Source organism: Ranitomeya variabilis, chromosome 6 (assembly GCF_051348905.1).
Source record: "Ranitomeya variabilis isolate aRanVar5 chromosome 6, aRanVar5.hap1, whole genome shotgun sequence".
Lineage (NCBI taxonomy): Eukaryota > Metazoa > Chordata > Amphibia > Anura > Dendrobatidae > Ranitomeya > Ranitomeya variabilis.
This window is the reverse complement of record NC_135237.1, coordinates 202,222,086-202,234,189: the sequence shown is the minus strand read 5'-3', so window position 1 is coordinate 202,234,189 and position 12,104 is coordinate 202,222,086. Positions and strand designations below refer to the sequence as shown.

At 41.3% G+C, this 12,104-nt stretch overlaps 1 protein-coding gene across 1 annotated transcript in view; it reads left to right on the top strand.

Moving 5' to 3' along the window:
• The window catches only part of ADCY1 (adenylate cyclase 1), an 839,277-nt gene that overhangs the window by 631,557 nt on the left and 195,616 nt on the right, over nucleotides 1-12,104 (top strand). Inside the window, exon 10 of the mRNA XM_077269394.1 lies at nucleotides 6,886-6,983. Within this exon, the coding sequence (XP_077125509.1) occupies nucleotides 6,886-6,983 (98 nt within the window). The remainder of the gene's footprint in view (nucleotides 1-6,885; nucleotides 6,984-12,104) is intronic.

Sequence of the window (12,104 nt, the reverse complement as noted above, 5' to 3'; positions counted from 1 at the left end):
CAACCACAAACAGTCACACTCCAAACTCCACCATGGTGAAGACCAAAGAGCTGTGGAAGGACACCAGAAGCAAAATTGTAGCCCTGCACCAGGCTGGGAAGATTGAATCTGCAATAGACAAGCAGCTTGGTGTGATGAAATTAACTGTGGGAGCAATAATAAGAAAATGGAAGACATACAAGACCACTGATACTCTCCCTTGATCTCGGGCTCCACGCAAGATCTCACCCTGTGGGGTCAAAATGATCACAAGAACGGTGAGTAAAAATCCCTGAACCACACAGGGGACCTAGTGAATCACCTGCATAGAGCTGAGACCACCATAACAAAGGTTACCATCAGTAACACACTACGCCGCCAGGGACTCAGATCCTGCAGTACCAGACGTGTCCCCCTGCTTAAGCCAGTACATGTCCGGGCCCATCTGAAGTTTGCTACAGAGCATTTGAATCATCCAGAAGAGTATTGGGAGCATATCATATGGTCTGATGAAACCAAAGTAGAACTGTTTGATAGAAACAAAAATCATTGTGTTTGAAGGAGACAGAATGCTGAGTTGCATCCAAAGAACACCATACCTACTGTGAAGCATGGGGGTGGCAACATCATGCTTTGGGGCTCTTTCTCTGCAAAAGGACCAGGATGACTGATCTGTGTACATGAAAGATTGAATGGGGCCATGTATCGTGAGATTTTAAGTGCAAATCTCCTTCCATCAGCAAGGGCATTTCAGATGAAACATGGATGGGTCTTTCAGCATGATAATGATCCCAAGCACACCACCAGGGCAACAAAGGAGTGGCTTCTTAAGAAGCATATGAAGGTCCTGGAGTAGCCTAGCCAGTCTCCAGATCTCAACCCTATAGAAAACCTTTAGAGGGAGTTGAAAGTCCGTGTTGTCCAGTGACAGGCCCAAAACATCAGTGCTCTAGAGGAGATCTGTATGGAGGAATGGGCCAACATACCACCAACAGTGTGTGCCAACCTTGTGACGACTTACAGAAAATGTTTGACCTCTGCCATTGCCAACAAAGGATATATAACAAAATATTGAGATGAACTTTTGGTTATGACCAAATACTTATTTTTCACCATAATTTGCAAAATAAATCTTGGCAAATCAGACAAGGTGTTTTTCTGGATTTGTTTTCTCATTTTGACTCTCATAGTTGTGGTCTATCTATGATGTCAATTACAGGCCTCTCTCCTCTTTTTAAATGGGAGAACTTGCACAACTGGTGGCTGACTAAATACTTATTTTCCCAACTGTAGCTTGCATAAGGATTCCATAGCGTTTTTGGCCCATTTCAGCATGGAAAAAAAGCGTAAAAAATTGGCTGTGTGCACACAGCCTAAGTCGTGCAGAGACAAGAGACTTCCTGTTTCTACATAGAGCAGAGAAAACAGCAGAATTAGCTGGGTAGAAAAGCAAAATTAGCAATTGTAAGTACACAGTGCTATATACAGTGGGTGCAGAAAGTATTCATACCCCTTTAAATTTTTCAGTCTTTGTTTCTCTGCAGCCATTTGGTAAATTCAAAAAAGTACATTTTTTCTCATTAATGTACACTCTGCACCCCATCTTGACTGAAAAAAATAAAACATGTAGTAATTTTTGCAAATTTATTAAAAAAGAAAAAATGAAATATCACACGGTCATAAGTATTCAGACCCTTTGTTCAGTATTGAGTAGAAGCACCCTTTTTAGCTAGTACAGCCATGAGTCTTCTTGGGAATGATGCAACAAGTTTTTCACACCTGTGTTTGGGATCCTCTGCCATTATTCCTTGCAGATCCTCACCAGTTCCATCAGTTTGGATTGTGAACATTGGTGGACAGCCATTTTCAGGTCTCTCCAGATATTCTCCATTGGGTTTAGGTCAGAGCTCTGGCTGGACCAGTCAAGAATGTTCACTGAGTTCTTTTGAAGCCACTCGTTGATATTTTAGCTGTGTGCTTAGGGTCATTGCCTTGTTGGAAGGTGAACCTTCGGCCATGTCTGAAGTCCAGAGCACTCTGGAAGAGGTTTTCATCCAGGATATCTCTGTACTTGGCTGCATTCATGTTTCTTTCAATGACAACCTGTCATCATGTCTCTGCAGATGAAAAACACCCCCATAGCATGGTGCTGCTGCCATGTTTCACTGTTGGGATTGTATTGGGCAGGTGATGAGCAGTGCCTGGTTTTCTCCACACATACTGCTTAGAATTATCACCAAAAAGGTCTCATCAGACCAGAAGCTCTTATTTCTCATAGTCTAGAAGTCCTTCATGTGTTGACTTGCACTGTGAGCTGTGAGGTCTTATATAGACAGGGGTGTGCCTTTCCAAATCAAGTCCTATCAGTTTAATTAAACACAGCTGGACTCCAATAAAGGAGTTGAACCATCTCAAGGAGGATCACAAGGAAATGGACAGCACGTGACTTAAATATGAGTGTCTGAGCAAAGGGTCTGAATAATTATGACCATGTGATATTTCAGTTTTTCTTTTTTATTAAATTTGCAAAAATTTCTACATTTCTGATTTTTTCAGTCAAGATGGGGTGCAGAGTGTACATTAATGTGAAAAAAATTTAACTTTTTTGAATTTACCAAATGGCTGCAATGAAACAAAGAGTGAAAAATTTAAACGGGTATAAATACTTTCCATACTCACTGTACCATGATTTTTGCAGTACATGACGAGGATAAAACTTTGGTAGGAGTGCTTCTTTAAAGGGAACCTCTAACCAGGTTTGGTCGATACAAGTTATGGCCACTGCCTTTCAGGGCTTATTATACAGCATTCTTTATTGCTGTATATAAGCCCCCAACCCGACCTGGAAGAGAAGAAAAATAACTTTTATTATACTCACCTGCGGGGCGGTCCGGTCCGAGGGATGTCACTCTTCTTGGTCAGTCTCCTGCCATCTTCTTGCGATGCTGCCCTCCTTCTTGGTTCATGTGGATGTTGTGTCCGTGCATCCTCCACACAGTCTGCTTGGCATCGCGCTCCTGCGCAGGCATACTTTGCAGAGCAAAATCCTGCAGCGCGCAGGCGCTGGGCCTCTCTTACCTTTCCCGACACCTGTGCGCTGCAGTACTTCACTCTGCCCTGAATAGGGCAGAAAGGCATTTGGAGCGCCCGCTAGGGCCATGGGGTACCCGGGTTGGGTCCGACGGTTCTTAAGGGGATGGTCACGGCAGCAGTGACCCGGTCCGTGGCCCTTGGCATCCAATAAAATTAATGAATTGAAGGGGAAATAGTGTCTATAGGGAGTTCATTTGTGACGCCACCTGTGGTGTTCGGCAATGGATGGCCGACGCTGCTTAAGGGGTCCGCTGGGGCCAATAGTGACGCAGCTGGGATACTTCTGCTCCCCACAGGTGGAGCGGGACCCCAGGGCTACCGGTATAGATGGTAAGAGATCGTAGACGATGGGGTGCAGGACTGAGGGTGCAGATCACTATAACAAGAGGATTACTTAAAGAAGCAGTCCCCCATCAAAGTTTGTATCCTCTTAGTATGTTGTAATCATAATATTATATAACACTGTGTACTTACAATTGCTCATTTTGCCTTTCTAACCAGGTTATTCTTCTGTTTTATCTGCTCTATGAAGAAACAGGGACTGTCTTTTCCCTGCAATTATCATCCTCCAATTCAATTTCTGACCCAGCTGCTCTACCTCACCCCTTCTCTTTTCCATTAGGTCGATAACATCACATGTTTAAAAACAAACTAGCTCTATGTAGATACAGGGAGTATCTTCTCGCCTTAATTTCCCCTTAAAGCATTAGAACTACAATACTACATCACTGCAAAGTCCCTTTCAGGGGGGGATGAGCGAAGCAGCTAGGTCATGAGCTGATGGGAGGGGGGGAAGCTGGGCTGCCAGGGACTTTGCAATGATGTACGATTGTAGTTCTAATGATGACTTATGCAAGAAAAAGAGACATCCTGTTTATGCATAGAGCTTAGAAGGATTCAGCTAGTCAGTTTTACATCACGTGGCGTCATAGACCTAATGAAAAACAGAAGAATTAGCTAGGTAGAATGGCAAAATGTACAATTGTAAGTACACAGTGCTATATAATATGATGATTGGAATATATTAAGAGAATAAATATTTGGATGGGAGTGCTTCATTACCAAAGAAAACCCGTTCCAATTTTATACTGTCAGCAATGGCACCACATAGAAGAAAAATGTCACAAGACCTGAGACAGTAAATACCGTAATTTGTTTACACGCAAGAAAATTGACATGCAAGTTCACTACTGTTAGCTAAAGAAGTAGAAAGCCAAATGGGGGTGAGTGTTTCCAATAACATAATGCTGCAGAACTGCAGAGGAATGGAATTCATGGTTTTTATCCTTGAAGAAAACCTCTCCTAAAGCTTATGCACCAAAAAGCCCACCTACAATTTACTAAGTCCATGTTGAAAAATATGAAGATTACAAGTGCCTACAGTGAAATATAGTGGTAGCAGTGTCCTTATGGGCGGCTGCATGAATGCTCCTAGTGTCGAAAAGCTACATTTCATTGATGGTATCATGAATTCACGGAGGTACTGCTCTATATTAAAAGAGAAGATGATATCATCACTCCATCTCCTTTTCCAACATGAAAATGAACTAAAAATCACATCTAAAGTCATTGTTGCATTTCTCAAAAAGAACAGAGTAAAAATGATTCAGTGGCCAAGTGTGTCTCCTGATCTGAACCCAATCGAACATCTATGGGAAATTCTGAAGAGACAGATTGAGCATCTTTCTCCATCCAGCATCCAGGCTCTAAAAAAGGTTGTTCTCGAAGTATGGAAAAAGATAGATGTTGCAATGTCACAAACTTGTTCATTCCATTACTAGAAGACTTGGTTGTGTCCTTAAAAACCATGGAGAGCATACAAAATATTAAATATAGTCGTTTTTGATGTTGGGTGTATTCCTTTTTCCTATTTTGAGTAATGCCGGAGGTTTTGTATTGAAAGTTATATTACTACCCTTACTTTCATGTTATTTGTTAAAAAAAAAGTATTTTCTCAAAATTTTGAAAAATTCTTCCAATGTTCAGTGAGATATTAAATAAAATCTTGCTTTTCAAAGAGGTGTACTCATATACTGTATGCTGAGCACTGTATATACAGTGCGCACGTTGGCAAGGGATGAAAGAAGTAACAAATGTGTCACAAGGTGTAATTTCAGGATAATTGGGAGAAAAGAGCATGGACCATTATGGACATTTGCTCCTTGCTGTAGCTGGTAGTGTTGAGCATTCCGATACCGCAAGTATCGGGTATCGGCCGATACTTGCGGGTATCGGAATTCCGATACCGAGATCCGATACTTTTGTGGTATTGGGTATCGGTATCGAAACAACATTAATGTGTAAAATAAAGAATTAAAATAAAAAATATTGCTATACTCACCTCTCCGACGCAGCCTGCACCTCACCGAGGGAACCGGCAGCGTTGTTTGCTTAAGATGCGCGCTTTTACTTCCTTCCGTGACGTCACGGCTTGTGATTGGTCGCGTGCCGCCCATGTGGCCGAGACGCGACCAATCACAGCAAGCCGTGACGTAATTTTCAGGTCCTCAATGCCTAATTCTAGGCATTCATGATTTTAAAATTACGTTCCGGCTTGTGATTGGTCGCGTCGCGGTCACATGGGCGACGCGACCAATCACAAGCCGTGACGTCACGGGAGGCAGGAGACGCGCGCATTTTTAAAATTACGTCACGGCTTGTGATTGGTTGCGTGCCGCCCATGTGACCGCGACGCGACCAATCACAGCAAGCCGTGACGAAATTTCAGGTCCTGATGCCTATTTCTGCATTCAGGACCTGAAATTACGTCACGGCTTGCTGTGATTTGTCGCGTCGAGGTCACATGGGCGGCACGCAACCAATCACAAGCCGTGACGTAATTTTAAAAATGCGCGCGTCTCCTGCCTCCCGTGACGTCACGGCTTGTGATTGGTCGCGTCGCCCATGTGACCGCGACGCGACCAATCACAAGCCGGAACGTAATTTTAAAATCATGAATGCCTAGAATTAGGCATTGAGGACCTGAAAATTACGTCACGGCTTGCTGTGATTGGTCGCGTCGCGGCCACATGGGCGGCACGCGACCAATCACAAGCCGTGACGTCACGGAAGGAAGTAAAAGCGCACATTTTAAGCAAACAACGCTGCCGGTTCCCTCGGTAAGGTCCAGGCTGCGTCGGAGAGGTGAGTATAGCAATATTTTTTATTTTAATTCTTTATTTTACACATTAATATGGATCCCAGGGCCTGAAGGAGAGTTTCCTCTCCTTCAGACCCTGGGAACCATCAGGAATACCGTCCGATACTTGAGTCCCATTGACTTGTATTGGTATCGGGTATCGGTATCGGATTAGATCTGATACTTTGCCGGTATCGGCCGATACTTTCCGATACCGATACTTTCAAGTATCGGACGGTATCGCTCAACACTAGTAGCTGGACATCACTAGTGCATATAGTAGGGGTATCTGTCCTTCCCACTCACATAACAACTTCTCTGCTATGCCACTGCCCAATGCTAGAGTTCTAATGATCAATCGGAGTGCAAAAGAACTCTGATGGTCATTAAGGAAGCATTTAGGGGTGTCTAGCTCTGCCATCCTCAATCACAGTGCAGCATAAGATGCAGATACTTTTTATCAATAACTTTTCTTTCAAAAAATATGCCATTTTATAGCAGAAAAATAAATGTATCCTTTTCTAAATCCAAAAAAGGTCATTGGCCCTCCTATAAATTAGTTTTTGTTTCATATTTTATACATTAAATTGAAAGTACTATTAATTGTGTAAATTGCTCTGGATCATCATTTTTCTTAATTTTGGAAAATAATAGTCCTCTTTTTCTTTTAACAGTATCACCAGCTTCATGATGAATATTTCACCAGTGCAGTCGTTCTTTCATTGATTTTAGCTGCCTTATTTGGCCTTGTCTACCTTTTGATAATTCCACAGTAAGTATTCTTATTAAATTAATGTTGAATCAATTGATAGCTTGCAATCATAGGTTAAATACAGTTATAGATATTAGGCCTTGAGAGTTTAATGGTCACCAAACTTTGCTGGGTGGTACAATGAAAGTCTACTTCTAAAAAACTTTCATGGCTGCCAATGGATTTAGTTTACTATTGGCCAAATTTAAGGCCACTTTAACCTTGTGTACAGATATGTGGCTATACAGTGAGGGAAATAAGTATTTGATCCCTTGCTGATTTTGTAAGTTTGCCCACTGACAAAGACATGAACAGTCTATAATTTTATTAATTATAATAAAATACAGAAAATTACATTGTATAAATTATATAAATTTGTTTGCATTTTGCAGTGAGAAATAAATATTTGATCCCTCTTGCAAATAAGACTTAATTCTTGGTGGCAAAACCCTTGTTGGCAAGCACAGCAGTCAGACTTTTTTGTAGTTGATGATGAGGTTTGCGCACATGTCAGGACGCATTTTGGTCCACTCCTCTTTGCAGATCATCTCTAAATCATTAAGATATTGAGGCTGTTGCTTGGCAACTTGAAGCTTCAAATCTCTCCATACGTTTTCTGTGGAATGAAGGTCTGGAGACAGGCTATGTCACTCCATGATCTTAATGTGCTTCTTTTTGTTGCCTTGACTGTATGTTTTGGGTCATTGTCTTGTTGGAAGACCCAGCCACAACCAATGTTTAATGTCATGGCGGAGAGATGGAGGTTGTCACTCAGGATTTTACAGTACATGGCTCCATCCATTCTCCCATTAATGCAGTGAAGTAGTCCTGTGCCCTTAGCAAAGAAACATCCAAAAACATAATGTTTCCACCTTTATGCTTGACAATGGGGATGGTGTTCTTTGGGTCATAGGCAGCATTTTTCTTCCTCCAAACACGGCAAGTTGAGTTAATGCCAAAGACCTCAATTTTTGTCTCATCTGACAACAACATCTTCTCCCAATCTCTCACAGAATCATTCAGGTGTTCATTGGCAATCTTCAGACCGGCCTGCACATGTGCCTTCTTGAGCAGGGGGACCTTGTTGGCACTGTAGGATTTTAAACCTTTATGGCGTAATGTGTTAGCAATGGTTTTCTTGGTAACTGTGGTCCCATCTTCCTTGAGATCATTAACAAGTTTCTCCCATGCAGTTTTAGACTGATATCACAACTTCCTCATGATCAAGGATACCCCACGAGGTGAGATTTTGCATGGTGCCCCAGATTGATGTCAATTGACAGTCATTTTGTATTTCTTCCATTTTCTTACTATTGCACCAACTGTTGTCTCCTTGTCACCCAGTATCTTACTTATGGTTTTGTAGCCCATTTCAGTTTTGTGCAGGTCTATGATCTTGTCCCTGACATCCTTAGAAAGCTCTTTGGTCTTGCCCATGTTGTAGAGGTTAGAGTCTGATTGATTAATTGAGTCTGTGGACAGGAGTCTTTTATAAAGGTGACTATGTAAGACAGCTTTTGTTAGTGCAGGTAACTAGTGGATTAGGAGCTTCTAACTGGTCTGTAGGAGCCAGAACTCTTAATTGTTGGTAGGGGATCAAATACTTATTTCTCACTGCAAAATGCAAATAAATTTATACAATTTATACAATATGATTTTCTGGATTTTGTTTTTGATATTCTATTTCTCACTGTTAAAATTAACCTACCCTTAAAATTATAGACTGCTCATGTCTTTGTCAGTGGGCAAACATACAAAATCAACAAGAGATGAAATACTTATTTCCCCCACTGTATATGCTATCACGAGGCCCTATAGAATTTTTTTTCTGAAGGCCCAGTACACTGTATACTCAATTATTAGACAATTTGTGTTTTTGATGATTATTTTTATTATTTAACAACTACTCTGCTGCGTAGTATTATTGGGCAGCTATTAGTGTACAGAATTATTATGTAACTAAATGAAAAAAAGTAAATTTTCCCATCTCAATTGTTTATTTTCATCTGTTAAAGTGAGAATAATAAACAAAGAACTCAAAATATGCAAAAGTACATTTCTAATAATTAACTCCTTAGTGACCGAGCCACATTTTTAAAATCTGACCTGTGTTGTTTTATGAAGCAATAACTCTGGAACGCTTCAAAGTATCCCAATGACTTTGAGATTGTTATGTTGTGACACATTGCACTTTGTGATAATGGTAAATATAGGTTAATGTATTTTGCATTTATTTATCAAACATCAGAAATGTTAAAAAACTATAAATTTTTAAACTTTGAATGATTATCCCTTTAATCCAGATCGTCATACCACAAAAAAATTAATAAATCACAGGTCTACAAAAAATATTTTTTGGAATCATCGCAGGTACCATATTTTCCAGCATATAAGACGACTTTTTAACCCCTGAAAATCTTCTTAATAGTCGGAGGTCGTCTTATACGCCGGGTGTCGTCTTGTATTTCCTTGTGCAGACCTATGTGTATATGGTGGGTGGCGGGGAGTGGTCCTGATGACGAAGAGAGGGGGCGTCTCACAGGAAAGTGTCAGTGGAGTATCTCCCTATTACCTCATTGTAGCAGCGTGGGGTCTCTGTGCTGGGGAGCGGCGGCGGCTGCTCCTCTTTGTGCCGTGTGGGTGCTGTGCTGTGGGGCGGCTCCTCTTCGTGCAGCATCGGGCCTCTGTGCTGTGGGGCGCCGCCGCTGCATGTTAGTGCAGAGTCAGGGCTCCTCCGGCATCTCCTCAAAGCCCGGAGGCACCGGCAGCTCCATTGCTGCGATGCGGTGGCCTCTGGGAAAATGGCCGCTGGGGACGGCGCATGGTCAGATTCAGATCTCGTCTCCTGAGATCTCGGGACGAGATCTGAATCTGAGCATGCGCTGCCCCCAGCGGCCATTTTCCCGGAGGCCACCGAATCGCAGCAATGGAGCTGCCGGTGCCTCCGGGCTTTGAGGTGATGCCGGAGGAGCCCTGACTCTGCACTAAGATGCGGCGGCGCCCCACAGCACAGAGGCCCGATGCTGCACGAAGAGGAGCCGCCCCACAGCACAGCACCCACGCGGCACAAAGAGGAGCAGCCGCAGCCGCTCCCCAGCACAGAGACCCCACGCTGCTACAATGAGGTAATAGGGGAATACTCCACTCACACTTTCCTGTGAGACGCCCCCTCTCTTCGTCATCGGGACCACTCCCCCCCAAAAGGAACATTATTCACCGGCTCTATAAGACGACACATGGCGTATAAGAAGACCCCGACTTTTAAGAAGATTTTATATTTTAACTGGAAAAGTTGGGGGGTCGTCTTATACGCCCAGTCGTCTTATACGCCGGAAAATACGGTACTTTTTTAATCATCTATTTGTCCTGATTCAAAAATATATATAGTTTTTATGTAGCACTTATAGTTTCCATGGAGCAGCATCATTATTATATGGTATAGGGAATATAATTATGACATTAAGAAAACAGAAATCTACATATCAGAAAAAAATGCTTCACCTTACATAACAGTTTTTATTGAACCAAAATAATTTAACATGCTAAATAGAAACCAAAATATAAGTAGAAATTAAAATTGCTTGACATTAGACTGTCATTGATCTGATTTTTCAGGGTTGTCCCTATATAACATCCAACAGTAATTTGCCATCATTGAGTCATTCCAAAAACCCTGGTAGTGGTTTTCCATTGCTTTAATGTCCTGGTGAAACCGCATGCCTTACATCCCCAAGATTTTGAGGGAAAAATCTAAATGTGAATGCAAAATATGCATTTTCAGAGACATGCCACATCGAAGACACTGGTATGCATTTAGCAGTTCCTCAGCATCTTCAACATATTCTGGAGATTTTTGTTTTCTAAGAACTTTTCATAGATCCACTTGGAGCTTTGAAGCAAATACCCCTTCCTTGTGAATTTGTCTTTGCCATGGCTTTCACAAAGTTTTTAATCAATCTCAACTTTATATGTAGTGGAGGAAAAAAGAATTTTGATAGAGCAACTAAATGATTATCCTGAACATTGTCTCTACCTGGAACATAGGTGTTTCTCTGTCCCCAATCACGATGAACACAATGCTCTGCTGTATTTCTACTGTCCCATAAACACAAGAAGCAACAATATTTTGTGAAACCTCCTTGCATCCCCATCAGCAGACTAATCACTTTCAAATCTCCATAGATATTCCATTGATGGTTATATCGTATAGCATCCAAAACAACTGACATACTTTAAGATCTTTCCTTTAGATGACATGAATGAGCAATAGGGATTGATGGTTTCATATTTCTATTGTGAAGCAACACTGCTTTCAAACTTCTCTGGGATGAGTCAATAAACAATCGCCAATCTGCAACAAAATACTCTTGATTCAGTTCTTCAAAGAGGCCATTCACATTGTTAACCCCTTAAGCCCCGAGGGTGGTTTGCACGTTAATGACCGGGCCGATTTTTACAATTCTGACCACTGTCCCTTTATGAGGTTATAACTCTGGAACGCTTCAGCGGATCTTGGCGATTCTGACATTGTTTTCTCAAGACATATTGTAATTCATGATAGTGGTAAAATTTATTCGATATAACTTGTGATTATTTGTGAAAAAAATGGAAATTTGGTGAAAATTTGGAAAACTTCGCAATTTTCCAAATTTGAATTTTTATGCCCTTAAATCAAAGAGATATGTCACCCAAAATACTTAATAGGTAACATTTCCCACATGTCTACTTTACATCAGCACAATTTTGGAACCAATTTTTTTTTTTTGTTAGGGTGCTATAAGGGTTAAATTTGACCATCAATTTCTCATTTTTACAACACCATTTTTTTTAGGGACCACATGTCATTTGAAGTCATTTTGAGGAGTTTATTTGATAGAAAATACCCAAGTGTGACACCATTCTAAAAACTGCACCCCTCAAGGTGCTCAAAACCACATTCAAGAAGTTTATTAACCCTTCAAGTGTTTCACAGGAATTTTTGGAATGTTCAAATAAAAATGAACATTTAACTTTTTTTCACACAAAATTTATTTCAGCTCCAATTTGTTTTATTTACCAAGGGTAACAGGAGAAAATGGACCCCAAAAGTTGTTGTACAATTTGTCCTGAGTACGCTGATGCCCCATATGTGGGGGTAAACCA